The sequence below is a fragment of the Puntigrus tetrazona genome, chromosome 2 (assembly GCF_018831695.1).
Source record: "Puntigrus tetrazona isolate hp1 chromosome 2, ASM1883169v1, whole genome shotgun sequence".
Lineage (NCBI taxonomy): Eukaryota > Metazoa > Chordata > Actinopteri > Cypriniformes > Cyprinidae > Puntigrus > Puntigrus tetrazona.
Window position 1 is genome coordinate 10,863,987 of NC_056700.1, and position 26,353 is coordinate 10,890,339.

The following is a 26,353-nucleotide window of genomic DNA, read 5'->3' on the forward strand; positions in this document are numbered from 1 at the left end:
TTTAAACCATAATAACAAAAGACGAGCACACTTATAAAACAAAACATTTATTCACTGAGCACCATTCAAATATGAAAAGAAAAGGGTAATTCTCTATTATTGTTTCATACTAGAAGATAAACAACACTGTTACTTACTTTCTACTTTATCTTTCTAAATGTCATAGAAAGATTAAACAGTGAAAAGTTATAATGTGGTTGTGGCCTCTTTCAGCTTTTAAAATGAATGCCATTTAAAGTATGTACTTTTTTAGTTTTATGTGCTGCTTTTACATTATAAATTAGACTTACCGCCTCTCTTAAATACTAGTTTAAATGCAAGTTCACAAAACCGGAGCTCCGTGAGTGTGTAAAAGAAAACGAAACGAGAAAATATTAATACAGTGCATTTAAACAAGTTCCAAAACTCTCTCATATGAATATGGTATATCCAAATATTCATGTCTAAATATTGCCATTTAATCTGATTAAAAATAAGTATCTTTTTCTATCGATGTTTGTGGTTTCAAATTTGTAGTTAATACATTACCAATCCACACAGAAACTCTGTATTAGTCGTTGTGAGCAGGGGCTAACGTCATCTGAGAAGGCACAGAGTAATGCGGTGAATTCATAAAATACATCTACAATTGCCTGGCTGAGGTATTCTTTGGTATTCTAATAGAAGACGGTGGGTCGTTGCTTGAACAGTATCAGTGGGTGATTTATACATATTTACATCATGCTTAGAGAAAAAGTGAAACATGATTGCAGTGCCATTTTTTCCTGGCTTGTAACTTCTCGCAGGAGCTCTCTCCCTAATAAAAGAGTAGATTGGATATTTCCCCCAGCAGTCCAGCTACCGCTGCTCCCTACATCTGCATTACTTTACTTTAAAATTGTCAGCTTTCTAGTTCCTTCCAGGGTTCTGGATGTAGCTGTTCTCAATGCAAAGCACAATGAAGTGGTTTGAGCAGCTACGCTGCAGTGTTGTCCCAGCAGCCTGCCGGTCTGCAGGAGAGACGCCTGTCCCGTCACCGCCATATCCCCGGTCCGCCAGGCCTCACAGTAGCTAGTTGTCATTCGGATGCCTGCGGTATTCGAGCCGTGCCACACCAGTTTCTGAGGCCTTGAGTCATAATAACATACAATTTATTAATTCATGTTTGATCACAATATAAGAAATGTTAAATTAGATTAACCTAAAAGGTTCAAATATATATGTATGAATGTACAGTATATTGTATAATGCCTACGTTTGCTCACAATATAAGAAACAATATTAATTTACATGGCTTAGAGCCATAATATAAAATTCATTCATTCATTTTTTGTTTATAATATAAAAAATAATATACGTTTAGATAACTTGAATGATTAAAATGCACGTGACAAATGCAGATATTTCTATTTTTCCAGTTTCTGAAGCCTTGAGCCATAGTATACAATCTTTTCATTCATAATATAATATACAAAATCTATCTAAATCTAAATTACTAAAATAACCTGAAAGATTAAAATATATGTAGAAATTAATATTTTTCTGAACATTAATCATATATATCCAGTCGGCCTTCTGAGGCCCTGAGCCATAGTAACAAAATTTTTGTAATTCACTTTTGTTCATAAGAAATAATATTAATTTAGAAACACAAAAGGTTTAAATATATGTAGAAATGTACATATGCATGTTTTCAGAATATAAGTCACATTTTTTTACTTTGTGTCTACAAAAACAGCACACAGAAGGGAATACAGCACTGATTAGCAATGCTTTTCTTGTATTTACTACTATTTTACATTATTTCTAAATAACAAAAATGTGACTTAAATGTTTATAGTGTTTATACTGTTTATGTTTTGTTTTATTACTGCTATTTTACATTTACATTACATTATTTCACTTATACGCCAACGTTTTTTTTCTTCACCAATGTTATTTTGACCTAGAACTTAATTTTCAGAAAATAGGGTGTCTATGATTAACAAATTCTTTGATTATACGTTGTTATATCCTAGGATCCAAAATATTGCAGCAACTAGAAACTCAAAAGGTTAGCAGACAAATTAATTCAATAAACATGTTTACCAAGCTTGCTCTGTCATGACATTTTGTCCATCAAAGGAATAAATCGGTGTAAGTGGATCAAAAACAGCCCCGTCACCAGAGAACATAGCCATCCAGCTGCCGAAGAGCACATCTCCCTAGAGAGGAAACACAAGATGCTAAATTTAGACCGCTAAACTTAGGCAAACTACATGTAATAAGAGCACACTTGATTAAAATCTACTGTTGCAAGAACGCTCCGTTACATACTTTGAGGTTCACCACTGGCAGGCCGAAGCGGTCCCCTTTCTTGACGATGCTGGAAAGGTCTTGTAGGTGAGAGGAGAGGAAAGCTCTGTAAGTGGATGTCAGGCCCCTGGCACGGGCTTGCTGGTAACACTGATAATCTGCCCCTCGGATTCCGTGCATGTCCCCTGTGAACGGGGCATTGAGTGCCACCAGGTGTAACTGAGAAGATCAAAGGCCGAAGGTCACGTCAAAGCGCTCACCTTTTCATATCAATTATTTAAAAAGCAACAAGGTTAAGCAACCCTTACCACTGGCATTGAGTGAGCGTTCTGTTGAAAAACATGGTAGTCTGGCAGGAAGCTCTTCAACTCCTGCAATGACCATTCGATATTCACATCAGACATTAAAATACAGTATACAACATTATAAATGAAATGTCACTGATTCTAGAATACTAATAACAGTTCTCTTGGTTTGATAAATGGTAGATGAGTTAAGATTCTAAGACCATACTGGGAATCGCTACCGTATTGGTTATCTGCCCATATTAGATATTTTGTATATTTTTTTTTCATTTGTTCTTGGTGATCGTATGTCTTTATTCAGATAGGAAGGAAGCAAAGTGGGAGAGAGGGGTATGGAATTGAGAAAGGTCTCAAGTTGGGATTCGAAACAGGGAAGCCCAAAGCAACAACGGCGCTAAATGCCAGCGCACTGCCACAAGGTTATCGGCCATGACAGCTTTTGTATAATTTATCAGTACTTTATTTAGTATTTAATTATTCATACTAACTTTGATGAACCTTTCATTCGACCTTTCATTTCATTTCTTTAAGCTAATTTAAAACGTAAATTTTACAACAAATAACATCTTACTGTAAAGAATGTTTATTACAAATAGAATGCTTATTACTAAACAAAAATGTTTGTTAAATTAAATGAAGTTGAAATATAAATATTAGATGGAAAAATGTACTTAAGCTAAGCATAAACTAAAAATTAGCTTTAAATGAAGTAAAAAGTACAAATGTTTGTGTATTAGTTATCTGTGTAATAATTATCATTTCATTCTAAATTAGAAAGTTTATTGGTATCTCAAAAAAAATTGAATAGAGCTACATTCACAGACTAGTGTATATGTATGACGCATAACCCACCTGGCTATGAACTCTAGGTACACTGCGGTCGCTGGGTCTGCTCAGGCCTTGTGACAAATCAGGTGAGGAACTTTCCTCACGAACTTGGATTAGCCCTCCTAGCTAACAACACAGTTACACATCAGAAAATGTTTGAATAAGCAGACAACAAAGAGCAAAGTTTCTCTATTTAGTCTTGTTTTTAAGGACGAATGTGAAAAGTAGATACCTCAACTTTCCTCCAGCCCCTCACCCTGAAATACAGTTCACTCTTGTCTATAACATATGCCAGAGTCCCTTCTGCAGTCTGAACAGTCTCTCTTATCAAGGCTTGACTGTTTTCATATGTTATCACCTGGGAAAGCCAAGAAAGCAGTCACAATCTAGACAAGCATAAAAAAAAACGCAAGGCGCATTTAATCTTTTATGAGCTCGCTGAGGTTCGTGCCATCTGACTTACAAGGTTTCCATGGCCGGGAGCACCAGGTGGCCCTGGAGGACCAGGAAGACTTGCAGCTGAGACAGAAACAAGTAAAACAGAGTTTTGGTGCATTATTAAGTAGTTGATAAGAGGTTTTAAGCCCCGATAAAGTCACTGAAAATGACTCCGGAGAAAAAGAATGTGCCCGGCTAGTCATCTAAAGTTTGGAAAAGTTCTCTTTCTGAAGTCACGATAAAGAAGGAATTTGATGATACCAGAGCCATACGGAGACGGAGCGCCTGGTGGTCCAGGAGGTCCCGGTGGCCCCTGTGGTCCTGGAATTCCATAACCAGGCAGTCCTGGAGGCCCAGAGGGACCAGTATCCCCAGGAGGACCGACAATTGAGTCACCCTTTGGTCCCTAAAACATAAAGCATCACATTAGTCATGGAATGAGAGAGGACAGACGTCCACTCAGTCAAAATGTACTGTATCAAATGAAAGATAGTCTCAGCTAATGTCTTTTTCAGATGACTTACCACAAGGCCTGTCCTCCCAGGCAGCCCCTGTGGGCCAGGCACACCTGGATCCCCTTTTCTCCCTTTTGCCCCTGTAGCCAATATCACCTTTAGCGCCCTTAGAGACACAAAACTCAATGTTGTCAGCAACAGCAATGGCAACTACAACACTAAGGAAATGTAGCTGTTCTGATCACTCATTATCACTATTATTACTTTGTCAAATTTGATCATCATTATTTGTTTGAAACTTTTTTGTGCTTTTTTTTTCAAAGGCTGTCAAGACAACAGTTTAAATACCCTGTCACATATGATGCATTCACGCCTTATTGGAACATAAATATACGATTCTGACTAATAAAAAGCATTCACATCCTTGTAATTACAACTTGTAAACTTGCAAACTTGAGTTTAGTGATTTTTTTCTATTTAATATTTCCAATAAATTACACTGATTTATTTTGACCGTAATTCATGACATTGTCGGAGGACTAAGTAGAATGTCATAGTTGTCATGTAGGAATTATGGTAATTATGACACAGCATGAATGCACCATTACATGCATTATGTGCAAGTTGTCCATCTTAAGATTTAAGTGTGATTATAGAATCTATACAAACTTAAGATATTTTTTCACGTGATATTTGACATACTGAACAAGTTCTTACCTCATAACTATGAGGAAACAAAGGCACTGTGAAGAAAAAAAACCCCATTAGGATCATTGTTGAGGTCTAGTCATTGGACAGTCTGTCAATGCCATATAGACACTTATATTAGGTGTACTTACATTTATATGAATCATTTGGTACAGTGCACTTATTGTTTACATACATGCATATTTTTGAATACCATTATGTAAATACATTTGTAATTCATTTATGTAAACCCATACCACCAAACCCGTCCATACCATACCCATTTCCCACCTCAATAGCGGCAAAAGTGTTTGCAATACAGTGTGGTCGCAATAAGTATATAGTAGTTTGCCACCTAATATAAAATGTGACCCTATTTTTTGTATTTGTTTATATGAATTCATTCATTTATTCAATTAAAACTAATACATAAAAATCTATGTCAAATGTGCCAGATTTTTCCAGAATGACCCATTTTAATCTGTATTACAAGGACAGGTTTATGGGAAAAAAATCAATACATTAATATAACATTTTATTACAACAATCCCTACAAATGTTCCCAATTGTAGCTCCTCTAAAGGCAGACAACTGTACTTCTAAGTACTTCTTATTAGTGGTATACAGTTGATTGTTATACTGTGTACCTTGCAATTTAATCAATTATATACAAATGCAATGCACGATTATAGTTAATTTCCTAAAACATTTTTTAAAGCATTTTTTTCATACCTGCAGTTCCAGGCAACCCAGGATTTCCCACATCACCCTTGTCCCCTTTGACTCCTAATGACGCTCTTCCATTGCCTGTTTAAATGCAAAAACACATTAAATATGTAATACATCATTATAAAAAAATAGCTCAAAAGACTGCTAAATTTAAGATCTGCTGCATATACCTTGTTGTGAATTGTTGTTGTTGACCTGTAAGACAAACATTTTATTTGTATCAAATTAGACAACATTTTGAACAGAACAGAAGTGATGATGGAAATATTGTATGATATGAAATATTAAAAGGATATGGACCCATGCCGCTAATGTCAGCATATTCAGGAGTGAACGGTTTTGTTAGTGTGACATTTTCAAAATGTACACAGCATTCAAAATCCCATAATACCATGAATTCACTGCTGAGCCCAACAAATGTTAGAGCTCATGCAACATGCTTTAGTGAGCTTAGGAGAGCGCCTCAGATGAGATGAGATGAAATACTGGGTTAAAAACCACGGAGAAAAACTCCTGAATTTGTAAATAACAGCATAACACAGGCATTATTCAGTTGCAAAATATATCATAATAAAAAAATCTAATAAAATATTCCCTTTACAAAAATTTTATTGAGATATTTTTTAAAACTAACCCTGTTCTATGCTGCTTTTAAGACCATGAACCCAGGAATAATCCAGAAACACCTCAGAAAGCAAAGTAGGCGGGGCTAGTGTATTAGGGGGAGGAGCTGAGCCAGAAGAACATGCACCGCACCCCAAGACAAACCACTAATCAGAGAATTTCACTCATTAACTTACTGGTATTTTGCAGTGTGGTCTAGGAGGAACTGGGAAAACTGTCTTTAGAGCAGAATCATTTCAAGACTTTTGTGAAAATTGCATTTTAGGTTAAAGCACACTTTGATGCGCCATACATATTTAATTTCCATACGCTGCAAATCTGATAAGAAGACAAACTTACTCCATTGAGACCAATTACTCGTCCTGGTGGCCCTGGAGGTCCAGGTGGGCCCGTGGACCCTTTAATAACAGATTGAAGTCATTTTATTTAATTAGATTTAACATAATGGAAGCATCATGTCACAAAGAAAAAAATCACTTACAGGGGACCACTAGAATCTCCTTGTCCCCTTTCCTTCCAGCTATTCCAGCTCGGCCCTGAAAGAATTTCAAGGAATTAGTGGAAATAGGCCTTTATGAGATGGTGAGAGTATAAATAAACATACAAAAAACAAAACAAAACAAAACCAAATAAAATTACCGGTCGACCAGGAAGTCCATATTCTCCTTTTTGTCCAGGTGGTCCAATTGGCCCCTAAAGATCAAAGAAAAACATACATATTCTTCAGTTGCTGTATTTATGGATGCATGATTCAGTTTTTGTTTGAGAGATGCATCTTACCACAATCCCAGGCCATCCAGAGGGGCCGATGTCTCCCTGCAAAGTACAGCAGTGCCAATGTCAGACCATTGAGGACCAGTGATGGGAATAATAGCGTTAGAAATAAACGCGTTACTAAATGCGTTATTCTTTTTCCCGTAACAAGTAATCAACGATGTTAACGTTACTGATAATAAAATGCAGAGTTATAATAAAGTATTATAGGCTAATACTATTGCATACGCAGTGTGATGTACGTAGAGTTTTGACTTACTGCGTTAAGCAAACGCAGACAAATGATATCTTAAACACCACCACGTGTCCTAAGCTCAGTCAACATGACAAATATGCAGTCATCTTATAATGCTAAATTAAAAACAAAATAATATTATAATGCTATAAAAAATTCCTATGACGATTTTATTGCCAAGGTAACTATAGAGAGTTGATAATGTTTATAATAATAATGAATTTCATAGGTGTCTCTCACATTGTCCTACAAAACATAAAAAGTGTTCGGTAATGTACAATGCTATATAATAATAATTCATTCTATTTAGTGTTCATTTATTCATTTAACATATTTAACATTGGGGACATCCAAGTTATTTGACATATTAGATTGTTTTTAAATAACAGAATATTTACTTTCCCTGGTAATTAGTTACTTTAATAATAATAATGTAACTCAGTTACTATTTGTGAGTAGTAACTAGTAACTATAACTAATGACTTTTTTAAAGTAATGTGCCCAACAGTGTCGAGGAACAACAAAAAGTTAAAGCTCAAAAGTAGATAGTTCAACCTTCATTCCCTTCGGTCCTCTGGGTCCTTTCAGGCCTGGTATTACAGATCCATCAGCAGCTATTGATACGCCAGGCTCCCTTTCTCCCTATCAGACAATACAACAAATGATATTCCATAAAATGTTACTTTATGGCAATCCTGCTAAATAGTTATATTATAATCCAGTATAATATGAGCAATTGGTAAAATGATCTACTTCAGGTGCTGTAAGCAATTTCAGCTACTAGGTTCTGCTAACCTAAACACATAAGAGAGCGTGGGCTTCTTCTTGGCAGTGTTAAGAGTTTCTGGGGTGTCACAGAGTTAGTCCTCAGGAGACCTATTTCAATGATCTCTGAGTTGGTAAGAACATTTTATGTGTGGTATTCAAAAACAGCTTAGAGCACCTATATGGTAAGCAATCAGACGTGACAGCTAAATTACAGTGGAAAAGACAGCAACTTAGATTTATGAATACTTGAAAATAAAATGAGACCTCATTAGGAAATTTGTCATGTCAATCGTAAGGCAATGATGTGGCCGCATTATGTGCAACAAATTATTTATGATCACGTTTTATAACCATACCTTCAGTCCTGGAGGTCCTTGAATGCCAGGAAACCCAATTTCACCTTTTGGTCCTCTTGGGCCCTGAGTATTACAACATTAAAGCAAGTTATTTCCACCATTATAATGATTTGTTTGCCAGTTTATAACCCCAAACACCAGACTAAGCCCATTAAAAGTTCTACTCAAAAACATATAAGATATAAAAGAATACGTTGAGATTAACAGATTAACAGAAAATGTTACTTACATTTGTTACTAATCTTCTTTAAAAAAAAATCTATAATCATGGATTTAAATGCTGATAATTAGCAAAGTGGAATTAGTTTATCCAATCATTTTTTATCCACTTTTCATCACCACAACACTGTTAACCATCTTTACAGCTCACAATGGATGCAATGCAGAAGATTTCATAATTATTCACATTTCTGCTCTTTAATACTCCAAAGCATCCATTCCTTCCATTGTGAGTGCATTGATGCAACTTTAGTTTTTTTGAGGGAAGTGACTAAACTAAAATAATCTTTTTTTTAGGAAACTCCATATGATCACTAAGAAAGCTCACAACTTTATTGTCAGTATATCATGTTGAAATACTTTTAATGTATAAAGCAGATAGAAACTGAATGCCATTCTTACAGGAAATCCTGCTCTGCCAGGCAAGCCTTCAGGGCCCTGCATCATGCACAGCACACACACACACACACACACACAGAGAAGCAAGCGAAATATCATCAGCAGTGACATAGATGCAAAGCATGATCAAAGAACAAACCCATTCCAGATCATGTGGAAATGCCAGGCGTTTAGCAGCATTGTGCTGTGAGGAGTTGGAAAGATCTTGCAGATTTTTGTATCCTTAGAGCTGCGATTGCTCCTGGACACATTTCTTACAAAATTATGTTTAAAAGCTGACGTTTGTACTATTCATGCTAAACATGCTGCATCTTAAAAAGCTTTTGAGGGGAAAACAGTGAGCTGCTTTACGTACCATGGGGCCTGGAGGTCCTCTGATCTTAGTGAGGTTCAATTTGGCTGCAGTATCATGAAGAAGGAGCTGGAGGAAAAAAAATGTTATCTTTTTTGGCTCTCGAGCGAAACATAGCAGCAAAACAGGTTACCAGTCTTTATACTTACATCCTGGATGTTAATGGTCGGCCCAGGCATGCCAGGGGGACCGGGAGGCCCTGTGATGCTCAGTCCATCATGACCTCGCTCACCCTAAGTCACAATTAATAAAGCAATTTACAGCATGTTTTACACCCAAAGTGAATTTTTTTTCAGACAGCAAAAAGCATGCTGTGAGCTTTTGGCTTGAGATGAATAGCATCATGCATTATTAACCACTTTGTGTGAAGAATATAAACAATAACTACACATAACTGCTCAAAATATTCTTAGATAAACAATATAATACCTTCTCTCCTGGACTTCCCTTGTCCCCCTTTGGCCCCTGTTTACAACATGGTAAGAACCTCAAAAACATTAAACATGAATTGTGGCACAGCTACTAAAGTTTTTAGTTTTTTCATGTGCACACTTTGAAAATTGACACATCGCTTGCTTGAATACTTATTTACTATTCAGTATTTCAATAATTGTACCATTTGACACATATACATTATAATCTATTTTCAGAGTACTCCACAAATGCAAGAAACAGAAGACTGACCCTGGCACCTGGTAAACCAGCTATTCCTGGTATTCCATCCTGTCCCGGCGATCCTGGTTCACCCTGAATAGAGAAGCGGCATGGATCAGAAACATATTCGTCCATATTTAGATGGTAACTGTTTTCATTGCAATCTAGAAGTCATTTTGTAAGTTGCCATGATTTTGCCAAGAAAGACATAATCCTAGATTAACATTTTTTGCAACATTACTGACCAAAAATATAGACTTATCCCAAACCCTACCCCTAAACCTAACACTACCCAAAATATATTCCTAAAATCATTAATAAATGATAGCTTATTAACAAGAGTGTAGTAGCACCTAACCCTGATCATAAGCCTAAAAATTACATTTCAGAAAAATAATCCCTCAGATCCGATTGGTTGATTGGAATGTTGTTAAACGTACTTGGTGAAATCCGCTCACCCTTTCAAATGAAAATACTGTAAACCACTTTTGAAATAGGCATTTATTAACATAACAACAGATATGTAGTGGATTCTGTTCAAAGTAAATATATATTTTTCTGGATTATTATTATTTTCATGTTATCTTCCATATCTTTTTTTAATCTTTTTCCATTAAAAATGTACTTATTATTATTATTTTTAAAATACTTTACATACAGTATATAAGCCAAGTAGCCAGGACTTACATAAATAATAGGATGCATTAATGCATTTTTACAAATTTCTACATTTTTAAAAATACAGCTTAATTTTGAGATTGAAATGCATCACAGTGTATCCTCCTGCCTATATTAAAATAGGATATTTAAATAAGTGATACTTAAATTTGATGTCATTGTACTATTATTAATGTGACTGATCAGTTGAGAAGAGCATTTCTGGGTCTGTGGAATCACATACTTACACCTAGAACATGAAGTTACCTTCATCCACATGGATTTTATGATTGAGGAGCCAGTCAGGTTTTTTTACAGACATCGGCGTGACAAACAACTACTGTCTGAATAGGGCTTTTGTGAAATAAAACTCATCTGAGTTTAGAAGCTATTTATATGTAGCGATGTGGTGTGACTTTAATATAATGTAACATACCTTTACAGACAAACCAGGGCTCCATCTGCACCAGGAAGTCCCTACACAAAGAAAACAGAACAGTCATATTAATAAAATATATTTTTATTTACCCACAAACACCAAAACATTATACTGGAATGAATTTATAAATGAATGAATAAAAAAAAAACCTAACCAATTAATTAATGAATATATAAGTAGATAAATTAATTTTATTTTGATAATAAAATAATAAAATAATAAAATCCATACTTAATATTTTGAGCATAAACATACCTGAGGTCCTGGTGGGCCAGGTAGACCAGGAGGCCCCTTAAAAAAAGATTAGGTCTATTCAACAAACACATTTTTTGTGCACAAAGAAAATGAACTCCGGCCGATGTAGCATGCAGTGCACATGCAATTCATAACATGAAATTTATATGAATAAAATTTGAAGATGACATAATAGTGATGCTTTTGTGCACTTACATGATAGCCTTTTGAAATTCCACGTCCGAGAAACAATCCGCTTTCACCAGAACCCTCCAAATCCTGTCAAAATAAAACATCCATGTCCTTGGGCTAATGAGTATAGAAGCAAGACCCACTCAGATGATTAAGGCTCTGAATGGATGAAATGGTGTGGTGACCCTGAAAAGTGAGTTTCTACCTCAAAGAATAGATATTATCTCATAACCAATACAGCTCTTTTAAGGTTTTGATTTACAAATCTATGTTTAAAATGATAAGAATTTCCTAACCAAGAATAAATTGAAACACTTGAATGTGACCCTTGTCCTGTTCATGTCATGTGAATTTAGCCTGTTTTGCTTTGGCCTTCGATGTGGCGCACATTTTCCATTAATCATCCCATAAGTACAGGAAATATAAGCCTGGACTACCCTGACCTGTATTTATTTATAGGTTTTAAGAAACATTTGAGATCTGAGCATCCATGTGCCATTATGTTTTAGATGAACCAGTAGCATGTTATTGACCACATGGTTGGACACCAATGAGTCTCTAAAAACAGAAAAATACTTTGGCGATATCGATTGTTAATTTGATGACTATCAGTTAGGATTTTTCAAACCTTCATAGTGTCCATCATGACGTTATTGCTTAAAGGTCCTGGTGGGCCAGGAGGCCCAGGAGGCCCAGGAATGCCAGGTGGTCCAGGTACACCCCTCGGTCCCATAGGACCAGTAAGGCCAGAGTTACCATTTTCACCCTTAAAAAGAAGAATGAAACAAAAAGACATAATTTGCATTAGCAACTTGAACCTGTTACCAAATTCTATATGAAATTCCTTATTCAATGATCCCCATAGATTCCTGCTCCACAGATTTCTATTCAAATTAAAATTTTTTGAAATAAATAAAAATTGAATCAAGCACTGTTAAATGTGACTCCACCTTAATGCATTATAAACGTGCAGTTATAAACATGATACCTTTGGTCCAGAGGGTCCTCTCATTCCTTGTTCACCCTGTGAAAGAAAGTCCACATTTATAACAATACATTTTTATATTAAACTGAGTAAGATCTTTCTTCAAGATGACACCATTTTTATACCTTTGCTCCCTTGGGACCCTGTTGTCCAGTTAAGCCATCCGGACCAGGAAGCCCCTTTAAAGGTCAAACATGTTAAAACACCTGGTTATGACATGTTTTAATACCACATTATAATAACACATTATAAAAGTCAGCATCTATACAAACAAATTATATTAAAAATAGTAAAAAAAAATAATGTCATTTTGTTTTGATATGTTTATATACAGAGGTTGGACAAAGTGATGTGAACATCTGGGAAATAGACACTATTTGATTATTTTAACACCTTTAGTGAAATAGGTTCTAGCTGAATATTGTCTATAAAAACATCTGTCACTTGCTTTAGAGATCCTGAATGATGGCTTCTCACTTTTCTTTCTTAAACAGCTCTTAAAAGACTGATAAAAGTCAAGTCCTGGCCAGAGCAGATTTTCGCATAGGTATCTGTGATTAAAGTTTTAGCAATTGCAACTCTTTGGATGTTGTCTTTGTGAAGTTGTGGAAAGTTTCTTTAAATTTACACAAAATTTTCACCCACTTTTCTTCTTCACGATGCAATCTTTTTGTCATAATCACCAAACAAATGGACTAAGTCTAGCTAAACAAGCTGAAAAGTCAATTTCACCCCTGGCCTTTATAAGAAATTGTCGAACAAATTGAGATACAAACTAAAAAAAAACAAGGAAAAGAAAAAAAAACTAAATTATTTATAATTATAATTATAATTATAATTGTTAAAAATAAAATATATTTATAAGAAATATAAAAATATATTAACCCCTATACTAACAGGTGTTCACATTATTTTGCCTAATAATAGTATATAATTATGTTGTGTCTCAACATAATATTAAAATGGCCATTGCTGTTAGTACAAGCAGACAGTTTAAAATAAAAAGACAGATTTTCTCCAACATTCGGAAAGGGGAAGCATAGTTTCAAGCTGTCCTGAAATGCAACCTGTGTGTTCATCACCTTTCAACCCGTACTGTTACTTTTCTTTCACACTGCACAACAAATGCTACGGTTTTATTGAGAAATGCCTTTGATGTCTGTTTGTATACCTCATTAATCCTTTACAATTAAATCTTACTCCCACATAAACTGAACCACATATCTTACAGCTTCTAAAGTATCTCTCTATATGTCTATATGTAAGGAGTAAAGTATGATGTAAAGCCATAGCAAGTGTTTGACTGGAGAAAATACATGCAAAAATGTAAACTAATTCAAATCTCAGTTTGCATTCAGGAAAATTTGGACAAGCAGATATTGTTGGAGAGAAGATGCTGTCTTTTCCAACCTACTGGTTCAGTGACCTTAATGAACCAAGGAAATCCTGTTCTTTACCAAAACCTGAGCCAAACCCAGAGTCAGTGCCAGACCCACTAAACCAGTCCTCAAATAGCTGGGCAATCAAGAGAAGGAAAGAAGACAACATGAATCAGACAAAAGTCGTGATACAACCATCACTTAGCAACACTGGGAAATGAAGGAATTGTCAATGAGTAATATATCTGCTGCTCTGAGTTACTTATTATTTTACTTGGCTTCATTTCATGTTGTCTGAGTGCATTAGACATCATATGTATCATATAAAATGACAGGGCCAATAGGAGAAGCAGATGAGATCTGAATTGTAATGAAATGTAAACTGAGCCTCTCTTCAGCAGCTGATTAAGCTGAAGAGAGAGCATACTCACACGAAGTCCAGGTTGCCCAACTCTCCCATCCTTGCCAGGAGTGCCTGGTGGTCCAGGCAGCAAAGCTCCTAAGGGGCCATTGGGACCAGGTGGGCCAGGTTTCCCTGGAGGCCCCGGAGGACCAGGTGGACCCTAGAATGTGAAATTATCATTTGCAGTGAGATACAGTGACAACCTGAGTGTTAAATTCTAATAAGTACAGTATGTACTGTAAGAATATTGTCAAAACATGGGCAGATTTACTCACTCTAAGACGTTCTGTATCAATGTCGACATCTTCAAATCCAGAGCCGAGGGCATCAAATCCATACTGTTTTTAAAATGTAGAGATTTTCTTAATAAACAGAATGCACAGCATGGACAATTTAAGTTCACACTGTTATTGAATTGAACCAATATTGAACTCAAACAAGTTTAATAAAAAGACTATTATCTTTTTTTTTAGAGATGCTTTACAGCAGAATTTGAATTTATCTCAAATTTGATTCATTTTGCAACATCAGTCCTGTCATTGTCCTTTTATAAAGCTGCTTTGTAACCGTCTGTATTGTATAAATTGCCATTTAAATAAAGGTGACTTGACTTAATGCATCAGATTTACAGACGCCAAGCAGTGAAGTTACACATCTCATGCTTTGGAAACAAATGCATTTTCCGCCCAACATGAAGTAACACTTAGGGCCAAACAGTTTGTGCAACATACTTACTGGAACTTTAATTGGTTTGGATGACCCTGGTGGTCCGGGAAGTCCTGGTGGACCAGGCAGACCAACCCCAGTATCACCCTAAAAGAGTTAAGATGAAATACGAGCTTGAAAAAACAGCAACACAACAGACCAGGTGTTCTGGCTATACTGGGGCATCGTGGATAATCACACGTTTGGGAGGCAGATCAGCTGCATTAGCCCTCACCTTTTCTCCTTTGACTCCAGATTCTCCAGGTAATCCTGGAAGTCCTGGAGGTCCTCTCTGCCCCTGCATTAAAGAGACATTCTATTAAGATGTAGAGACAGATGAAGCCATGAAATTCTATTACATTCAATCCTCTTTAATTTCAACTTGAAAGTAAATAACAAGTGCAGTAACATGCAACAAACCAGTGTGTTAACAAAATATAACAAATACCTGTTTGACACATTAAGCATCAAGACTATTTTTGCACATCTAAAATAACTGGAAGTGGCTGACTCTGGAAGCACATTCAAGTTAAAAAAAGGCCATGTCTGCTCTTAAATAATGTGGATTAAACTCAAATTCAGCAAATTAGACATAAATGGGATGTGAACAACAAATTGTTCGATTTGAAACTATCAAGTTTTTAAAAAAATACAAATTAAATTTTATTTGGTTCACACATCACAGGAAGTCTTAAGGCCCTGATATACTTCAATCAAAATGAAAGAAATTTTGTTTTCAAGTTTATTTTGGAGGTTTCAATCAGCTCACCATAGCAAACTTTCTAGGAGTGCGTTTGAGATACCAAAACACCTTTGAGATACCATTGGTCCGAGACGGTTACGTGTTCTGAAACTCCACCTTCTGTGATGCGGTCAGGCATCTCCAAGTCACTATATAGCTGAGCTGCCACAGATATATCCACACCTGTATGATCGCTGTCAGAGAGACTTTAAAAATTCAGCGAAAGCTAATAAATTACACCAAAGCTTGTGTCACTGTCCCAGAGTGATGCAGAGAGACATCAGATGCAAGTTTTTCAAAGCCATGTACAGAATGAAAGGAAAGGTAGCAGGCAAATATTACACCATGCTGCTGCTGTTATTTTTCTTTCAAATCTAATTTAAAAGGTATACATTTAATTGTTTTTATCAAATTTGTAGGCTATTTAATAGCGCTGAGAGTCAAGTTTACATTAATCTACAGCCCGCCACAATGTCACAATATTTTGGAAACAGTATACCGTCACTCAGCCTTTTCAAATGTCTTTTTGTCCTCAAACTCACAATGAAGAAGAACTTTATTTGAAATATATCAGGGCCTTTACTTTTCTTCAAATTTAATGCTAGAAGAACCTGTTTGTTCTATTTGAGTGTCATCTGATCATTTTGGGTATCAATGTAATTTCAGTCCTGTTCTGCGTGTACATGTAGCCTGCATACTATGTACTTTTATTGTAATTACAACAACTAGGTAATAATTATTATAAGTAACAATGAACATACCTGTAAACCTATCCCTAACAAACAGGGAGTAAAATGTAAGTACAGTCTCTTTTTTGAGTTCTAAAAGGGATGATTCAGTTAACAATTGTAATTTGTGCACAATAACGCTGATGTATCAATTGAACTTTGTGCGACACTGTACTGAATGTGCTGTCCTTCATCTGCACACATACCAGTATTTTAAACCTGTCCGTATGCAAGCAAATTATTACTCACTGTTTTTCCTTCTTCACCTTTGCGTCCCTGAAAAACATAGACAAGCGGTTAAAAAAATTGGATTTCACTCAATCTATAAGACATTAAATGGTATATAGTACTAAAGATAAAGGGTTAGACATAGTGTCAAAAAATACTGTCAATACTGTCTCATCATCATAAGGAAATGATCATACAGCTTGTCCATCTTTTCCTGGTCTGCCTTGTCTTCCTGGTGGACCCATTGGGCCTTGAGGGCCTCTCTGTCCAGGCTGACTTGAATGTGTGGGTGGGAGAGAAGGTCCTGGAGGTCCGGGGTCCCGGGGCCTGCAGATCCAGGTTCTCCACGCTCCCCCTTTTTGCCCTGGCCAGAACCCTGAGACAGTTCAAGAGATACTATAAATCTTTATTTGAGTAGGCAGTATTATAATGCCATTTTAACCACACTGTAAGAGCAGAAGTCAGTTCATTCAAAGATAAGAATTCATTTTTTTGTTATAACAGAAAATAAAGTTTAATACTTACATCCCCTGTACTCTGCCCGGTTTCATCTGTTTTATAGGTCCCTGAATGGATCAACAAACAATATTAACATTAGTTTGCTGAAATACTATAATCTAGACAATTAACGTTAATAATAGTATTAATTGTAATTATTTTATCTTAATTAAAGTGTCCTCTCACCTCTAAGCAGCCTCTCATCTATAGGGGTCACATGTCCTGAAAACTCTCCTTCGTCCATGTCTGGTAGCACAGTGGGCGGAGCTTGGACAGGATAGGTCGGTCTACGTGCCTGCAAGCAATAATACATCAACTGATTCTTATAAAATATATTCGCTATAATAATGTAAACTACACATCTCATTCTATTTATTAAGATTATTTGTTGGCATGGTTTAAAAAACTTTATTTCATTAAAGTTATTAGTGGCACCACACTGAATGGCAGGTTTCCAAAAATTGCTACCACTCCTAACTGACCCATGTCTTCCATTGTTAGGACAAACTTGATCTGAGCTGGTTGAGCTGAGATTTAACACGTGAGAGTGATTAATAAACCACAGGTTCCAACCTTGTTGGTCAACTGAACTTCTATAAACTATTTCTTTTTTCTTGAAGTGCCCTCTGATATTTATGCTAACAAATAAATGTAATGTATTTTCACAACAACTTACACATTACATTCTTGCAATAGACTTTAATCATTTTTATCATTTAATAATATATATAAAAAATTGGTGAATCCCTGGCTGGGAAATAATTCGTCTTGGTTCACTCCTGTCATGCATTGCAATGCATTACATCAGAGCAGCTTTGTAACTGGGTTTCATGTCTCTTGATGGTATTAATGCCACCCCTTCCATTACATGTTTTAGAGAGCCATGTTCGAATATATATATTTTTAATGTAAAGCTGTCATATTTCTTAAGTGTGTTATACGCTGTATTTAGTGTATATTTTTGAGCTCAGCAACTCCTTCCTATTCATTTTCATTAGATGGAGCATCCTACAAAAACATCTGTTCCGAGCAAAACATACATTTCATTTTTGGGTGAACTATCCCTTTAGCATTAAAAAAGTCCTCTCTTTACATTTAAAGAGAAAACTAAAACGGCAATGTTTTTGCATTAGTGTGTATACATAAATGGTGTTCTTCTATCATGTGTTTCTGTGAGAGAACATTTAAACTCTTTGATTCCTCTGAATAGAACTAAACGCAACTCCCTAGAGGGAGAATGAATCATTTCGCTTCCTGTTTGGCAAAGATAAATAAAGCATACCGTCAATAAAGATATAATTACATTGACTACAAACACGCACATAACAAGACAAAACAAATATGACAATGATTAATGCTCATCTTCCTCTTTCATTCATTTGTGAATGTAGATTTTGTTTTTGTTTAATGATTTTTGATGAATAACTACATTCAAAAGATTTTTTTTGTATCAGTATAACACCTTTGATCAATTTAACGAATTCTTTCTGAAGGCATATAACACATAACCAGTAAAAGGTATAACGGTCCTGGATAATGTATGGCTTTAATAAATGCCACATTTTAAAACAATTAAACACATTTACATGGCAATACCATCTAACTTGTTGATAGAAATATTAATTTTATTAGGGTTAATAGATGTCATGTAAGGGTTTAATGTAAACCTTTTCCTTGTCTTCTCTTACATTTGTCTGACCGAACATCACTTCATGTCTCCCATGTTCTTCTTCATCATCATAATCACCATCACCACTTCTGTCCCCGGAGGCCTGCAACTGCAAAAAGCATCACGATAAACTCCACCACAAGAGGAGTGCCAGCCATACTACAACCATGCCCAAGCGTGCATTTTGCTATCTCAAATTTGCATCAATAAAACAGCGTAAACAGTGTAATTATACTACAAGACAAATCACACAAACAGGGTCGAGAGAGTAATGAAAAGCGCTCACGCTGGGGTCATCCTCCTCACACTGCTCTTCCGCCGCCCTAGGGTCCGGTTTTATTACCAGCTGTTGAATAGACCCCTGACGGAATAAGAAAGACAAGGTAAGAGGAAGAAAAGGTTTTGTTGTTCGGCCGGTTAATGCAAAATCATATTGTTTGTTTACTAAATTGCTGTGTATATTTGCAGAATGCCAAGTGGTTAATCATGTTCATACACAAGTGCTGCCTGGAGCTGTAAACTACTGTCAGGAGGAGATCTGTTCGGTTGTTTTCATTCTAACAGCAGTAGACAGCGTTCATGAGTACAGCAGCACAAACTCTTCCAGCGCTTAGTGATGTGCCAGAAACGCTTAAGGGAAGGTAATAAATTTTGTGCAATTATCAGCAGGCTTTCTGTTGAAGCACCTCCTGCTTTACTCATTAGGATTTAATGGGTTCATTAAGCCACACTTTCATTCAGGTACAGCTGGGATTTATGACGGCCATCAGCTACTTTCATTATTAAAGGCATTAAGAAACGTCCTAGTCCAAACAACCATAAAACAATGACAAGCAAAACTCAATTAGAACCGTTACAGATAACACATATTAACACAATAAATTTCATCAGCATCACCTCTGAAGGGAGACTTGAGCAACAAAAGCTCAACAACAAAACTGGCTTGTGCAAATAACAGGAGAATACGACAGTAATTGCAAGTCTGAACCTGGGACCTATGGGGTTTTAGTCAGGTCTATAAGTAGCATTATTTCTCTCTGTAATTGTACAGTATGTGAGAGATTCATTGTTAGTTGCTTCTCTTTCCTTGAAGGAGGCCCATCTAGCATTATGCCACTTATCACAAAGGATTCGACCTTCCTGAAGTGTTCTCCATGACAACACACCTCCTTAACACAACACACCAACACGAGGGACAAAAGCTCCTCAGCTGGAATTGTTCATATGTGGCAGAGGACAAAGTCAAATTAAAACTTTAAAAACCCAACCATTTTATTATGTTGAGTGTCGAGAATGTAAATGTGGTCTGACTAATGTTTAGGATACTGTTTTACCTAATCATTTTTTATTAAATAAAATATTTTAATCATTTGTATGCTCCAATAATTGGCTGAAATTAGTCAACTACTTGAAAATATGGAAATATAGGCGTAAAAAATCTAAATGCTGAGAAAATCACATTTAAATTTGTCCAAATTAAGTTCTTAGCAATGTATATCACTAATAAAAAAATTATAATTTTAATATATTTACAGTAGGAAACTTTCAACTTAATATCCTAATGATTTTAGGGATAAAAGCAAAATCGATAGTTTTGACCAATGCAATGTATTTTTGGCTATTGCTACAAATTAAGCCCAGAGACTTAAGAATGGTTTTGTGGTCACATATGTCAAAAATGAGCTTTGATTAAAAAAAAAGACGATACAATATGAAAAGTCTATGTCATTTTGTCTAAATAAAATATAACATTCAACAAATATACAATAAAATCTAAAAGTGAATTTAGGCTTCACAACATTACAATGTATAGTACGAGAAATGTACATTTAACATGAGTTATAGCGAAGGTAATCTAAGCATGAAAACCTGGGAAAATAAGAATGCATACGTTATTCAATATCAAATAATATTAAAATGCCATGTCAGTATTCCATCCATGACAGTTTATCATCACAGTAAACATTACCAGAATGAAAGCACATCGCCTTTTTTGAACTCTTACTTTGCTCCAGGTAGCTGTGAACAACCTTGAGCAACTTTTAATCATGGATCGATGATAAATGATAAAACGATAAAATGAATTTCAATGTGAGCCAGTCAATTTACCAAAGGTACATATGTTCGAAGCCCCAGGCACACGTCAATAAACGTCATGACTTGAAAGCAAAGGCAAAGCAAAAGCTCTTCTTCTACATACCATTCTGTTTTGTGAGGCGTTTGTTATAAAGCTCATCAGAAAAAAGTTTCTGAGATCTGAAAAAATATTAAATGGTGACCTACCACAAATTTGTCCAGGCCAGTACTGCCCGTGATTTGCCACGAAGATACCTTGAGCCTTGCTTAAAGCTAAGGGGCTGCTGGCTTCTCTTCAGGGGGGCGCTGTGGTACTCCTCGCAATCCATGTAGAGCCGAACCTCCTCGTGCTCGACCGTCAGCGTGAAGCGGTTCCACTGCTGTGTCATATCAGGCACTTTAAAGGAAGCCACCTCCATGGTCTCTGCGAGCTCTGGCTCACTGTAATACAGTACAATCCTCTGGGTCTTATCCTCCAAGGGTGTCAGGGCCAAGCCCAGGTGGACGATCCTCTGAGAAGGATCTGTGATGGCGAACAGGACCCCTCCTCGAGAGTTGGAGGGCTTGACGGTGACAATAATGGCAAAATCCATGAAGAAGGGCTCAGGAACAAAGGATTGGGTCAGTCGACCTACATTAGCGTTAGGCCCAAAACTGTAAGCAGGGAACCCTCGTAGCCAGTGATGAAGGACACAGATGGAGGAAGAGGAACACCAACTAGATCAGTCAGGACTAGGTGACCCTTGGACCCTCGCTCTGAAATAAAACACCCAGCAACAGGAGAATCACTAAAATGAAGAACAATATAAAGTCCCATAATCTCTTATTTATAAAACTTCTGTTTCTCCTACATAAGCATACAGTCTAAAAAATGTTGAACAAGACAAAAGTGCTGCTTTAAAGATCAGAAACAGGGTTCTTCACTCACAGATTCTTTCATGTATATAAAAAATAAATAATCCATTGTTTCAATTCATGTTTAATGAAAAAGCAGTGCTCCGAAAAGACAAGGCAAACTAATATAATTTGCTTTCTTCATGGAACACAAAAGGACTAATTCTGACTGTGTCTGTTGCTCTCTTTCCATCTTAAAGGAATATTAAAATAGTCCATTTGAATGATCTACATTGCAAGACTTCTGAAAAGATAAAGAAATTTAATATAAAACCGTCTTCAGAAAACATAATTTTTTGGAATATGAGTTAGACAGATTTTATAAAATTACCATTTAATTTTTTCACTGATTTTTCATTAAACTGTTTCATTCCATTTTATAATAAACTGTAACAAAAACAGGTTTGAAAACCATGCAATTTTGAATGTTTGAATTTATAGGCTACTGCTGGGCTCATCTGATTCCAAGCTGGTTTCAGATTTTGTAAATGTATTTTCTCAAGGAATAAGTTATTCTACAGATATTTTTGAAAAGTACTTGAGAAGAGGAACTGGGCATACAAATTGAGGCTGATTTATGGAAGTAGAGCCTCAGTGGGATTCGATCGTTCTCCATTAATTCTAGGCACCAATTAATTCAGTTTAAGGTAATGCATGACTGCACTATTCAAAATCTAAATTGCAGATAATTTTTTTCTACTATCTCTCCTATTTGTGACAGGTGTAAATCTGCAGAAAGCTCTCTGACTCATCTTATTTGGACATGACCAAAACTTTATGATCTTTGGTGTGATTCTCAGACATGTACGGTTGTGTTTTCACATCTGATCCAGAAATTCCATTATTAGTGTATTCTGTTTCTCTGTTAGATTACAATGTGTCTGCAACCATACTATTACCAAATCACACACTGCACTCTAGTTCAAGACCTGGTTGACACGTCTTACCGGAATATTGCACACGGAAAGACATGTATACAGATCTAAAATATTGGAAACTATAAATCAATTTGGAACAACATAATGTTGACTCTGACCAGCAATGCAGGCATTAGTGTGTTATCCTTCCCCTCTATTGAATGCTTCTTTGTTTTTTTGCTTTTCTACATAATTCTATTAGCATTATTGTATAATTTTTTTCTTTGTTATTGTTGATGTTTTGTTTGGAGTCTGTTCTGAAAGTTAAAACTATAAAAATAACAAGGTGTTGCCTCTTTGCAAAGATTTTGAAATAGAGCTAAAATCAAGTAATGTATCTTTTGCATTCTTTTTCTGCAATTCCATATAGTATTTCTAGGAAGACAGTAAAACATTGTCATTAGTTCATGCCGGGTCATTGCCAAAGGCTCTGCAGATTGACAACATTGTGAAATGTTCGCTGTTTCAATCTGACTTGAGTCATAATGATAATAATGAGGTAAAATGCCAAATAAACCGCTCTACAAGGCTGCAGGGCTTCTAGCAAATTCTCTGTCTGTCTGACAACAAAGAGTTTCATAACTCAGCTAAGCATTCAGTACAGCAGAGAGAAGACTGTATTCATATAAAACTAATTACAGGTCACAGAAATTTGTGCTGAAAATACACAGTGGTGCAAAGCAAAATTAAAGGAAAAAAAATACTACAGTATACGCATTCAAACATCACAAAGTGACAAACAGTAAAAGTGCATAAGTGCATAATACATCTCCTCCAGTTGATACATTAGAAAAATTATATTATGAGATCTCAAATTACACTTCTATTACATTCCAATGCATTGAAGAGACAAGTGCTTCAGCGACTGCATGAAGTCATGGGATGAATGAGATATTAATTAAGAAACACGTTTAGACCCCAGGGTTCATTTCATAATCTTTCTGCCTGTAATCAGCAGGTGGACCTGCAATTGATGCTCCATCAGCGACCCCAATTTCCCCAAAACCTCCTGCTTCTAATCCTATTAATATAATATCATGTGATAGGGATTTAGTGTTTTTCTCAGAGAAAAGTGGGCTTACTGAACACCGCCAGGCTGATCTCTTTCACACAACGGCATAGCACAATTAGAAAACATTAAGAGTTAAGCTGCACTTTAATATCTGCCAGACTCATGGGTAGACCATAATCTCAGTAATGGTCCAAACACATAGCTATACCCAAACGACATTTGGATGAGTTAAAACTAATAAGACGGTAATTAAACACATCTTACGTCCTGCAGGAAAAATATATAGCAACGTTAATTTCCACAGTCCACTATAGTGCAGTTTAAACGTCCTGCTGACTGCAAATACTTACTGATAAAAACAATTCTGGTAGTAAATGCTACAGAAAAACAAAAGTGATTACTATATGAAAAGTAAGTCATATAATAAGAAGTCAATAATAAAAAAGAAAATGAAAAAATGTAAATAAATTCTATATTGGTACTAAATTTAAGCTTGTAGAAGTTAAAGGCTAAAAATAAATGTTAAAATTAAGTATGACCTACTTAACTTTTCTGATACTGGTGTTCCCATCATGCACTGGGGCATGAATAATTAATGAGATTGATGTTATACTCATGCTAAAACATAACATAGCATAACATAACATGACAACATGACAGTTAGTGGACAAGTAAATAAGGAAGTAAAAAGTTACTAAAGACTGTATAGACATTTACACTATTAAAAAACATATTTCAATTACATGCTGTTAACAAAATGTTTTAACAATAACGCTTCAGCAGTGCAGTCGTTTCAACCCTGACAGCATCAAATCAGCATATTTGATTTCTGAAAGATCATGTGACTCTCATTTTCCTAGTGTTTTTTAAGCAATGTTTTTGCAAACTCACAAAAACTGCATTTATTTGATCAAAAATACATTACTATTTACTCTTTGAATTAAAGACAACAGTTTTCTTTTACAACATATTTTAAAATGCTATTTATATCTGTGATGGCAATTTTCTTCGGCCACTACTTTAGATTCAAAACTTCCTATTTTCCCTCATTCCTCATTCTGAGCGACACTCACCACTCTTCCACATTCTGAGAGGTTTCTTAGCTCTGGCTTCGCTCGATCCCTCTGTGGGCAGAGGAGGGGAGGCTGGGAAGACAGGGGCTGTGCTCTCCTCCGGTGCTGCAGTGGTGGGTGCAGGTGTAGTGGCAGAAGGAGCTGGTGAGGTCGTCTCTGGGACCCACAGAAACCTGAACCACTGGATCTGGGAGGAGAGACTGACCAGGCTCAGGAGCACCAGACAGGTCAGCGGCAGCACCGGGGCCGCCATGCTGCTTGGCTGAGCGAGGTAGATAAGTGTACGTGGTCCACAGTTGCAATACGGCCAGAGCACGCTATGTCGCTCCTCCCGCACGTCTCCTCTCTGTACCCCCTGGGACCCCCTCTGTACCCCACGCACCACGCAGACTTTGGTATTCAGCGGGGCAGCCAAATGTCCGATCCTCTACTCCATCATAATGGGATTGTCGAGCACACACAGAGGGGAGAATGCACAGCCTTTGACCCCCGCCTCAGCACCCTCCTTAAATCCTCTCCACCAATTACCACCTCTGACAAAGATTCAGCCCATGGCAATGTGGTTTGTTTGCAAAAAAAGTGAAGATTTTACGGTGTGCAGCTATGAAGCTATGAAAACTAAATGTTTTTCTTTCTCAGTTTATAAAGCACATACGGCGCAAGTAAAGACACACTTAGCAGCACTTTTCCATAAGAACTCATATGGATGCTGGTTGTATTTTGTTGTAAATTTTTAAAGTATTTTTATAACCATGATACGTTTTTTTTCAGGATCATTTGATGCAGAGCAAGTTTAACTGAGCAGCATTTTTTGAAACAGAGATCTTTTGTAATCTGTGCAAAGTTACTATTAAAAGTAATGCATCACAATATACTGTTATTCCCAAGAAACTAATTGTGCTGCTTACTTTTTTGGAAAGTAATGCCTTGTGTTACTTTATCTTATCTGGTCCTGAAGTTGCTTTTTGCTATTTTTGGCAGATATAAAAGTACTTTTACAACAAAAATGAAACGAATAAGCCTCAGGCTGAAGGAATTCAAAATGCTCAAACAATCCTTTCTGGAATGCATGAACAATAGGTATAGAAATAGCAATAGAAGAAAAGTTCAGCACTTTCACAAAAAAAAAAAAAAAAAAAAAAAAACAAATGTTAGGTTTATCTAAAGTCATTTTAGCTTATTAGTATTTTTAAATTGGATCATTGAAGGCCAGCAGCAAAGACAGCAAAGGTTAATAAAAAGAGTTTGCTTTTCATAGCTTTTATTAATTTTTAAAAACACTGAATCTGTTTTTGTGTGAGCGAGAACAGAAAATGTTCCTAAAAAATTCACACATTACACTACATTAACAATGTTTACACGGCACACACACAAGACCTCTGCACCTTGTCCTGATCCTGAGCTGTCAGTCAATCAATAGTTACT

General features: G+C 36.1%; 2 protein-coding genes across 2 annotated transcripts in view; both read right to left on the reverse strand.

The window, feature by feature from the left end:
• The window catches only part of tox (thymocyte selection-associated high mobility group box), an 839,643-nt gene that overhangs the window by 640,656 nt on the left and 172,634 nt on the right, over positions 1–26,353 (reverse strand). The window lies entirely within an intron of this gene.
• Positions 85–25,287, reverse strand: col15a1b (collagen, type XV, alpha 1b). The gene is given in 49 exon segments (XM_043259791.1): positions 85–963; positions 966–1,107; positions 2,068–2,183; positions 2,296–2,493; positions 2,583–2,645; positions 3,432–3,533; positions 3,640–3,765; positions 3,871–3,926; positions 4,107–4,251; positions 4,370–4,436; positions 4,438–4,466; positions 5,018–5,043; positions 5,720–5,794; positions 5,887–5,911; positions 6,517–6,558; positions 6,680–6,759; positions 6,840–6,876; positions 6,980–7,033; positions 7,121–7,156; positions 7,905–7,991; positions 8,474–8,536; positions 9,095–9,130; positions 9,447–9,512; positions 9,593–9,676; positions 9,873–9,908; positions 10,128–10,190; positions 11,191–11,210; positions 11,213–11,231; positions 11,449–11,484; positions 11,644–11,706; positions 12,248–12,385; positions 12,608–12,643; positions 12,730–12,783; positions 14,415–14,546; positions 14,662–14,724; positions 15,122–15,199; positions 15,327–15,389; positions 16,811–16,837; positions 16,987–17,111; positions 17,114–17,165; positions 17,315–17,355; positions 17,474–17,582; positions 18,976–19,065; positions 19,243–19,317; positions 21,240–21,269; positions 21,271–21,288; positions 21,290–21,699; positions 21,702–21,788; positions 24,929–25,287. Coding segments are annotated over 49 exon segments (3,948 nt in total). The 5' UTR covers positions 25,182–25,287; the 3' UTR covers positions 85–888.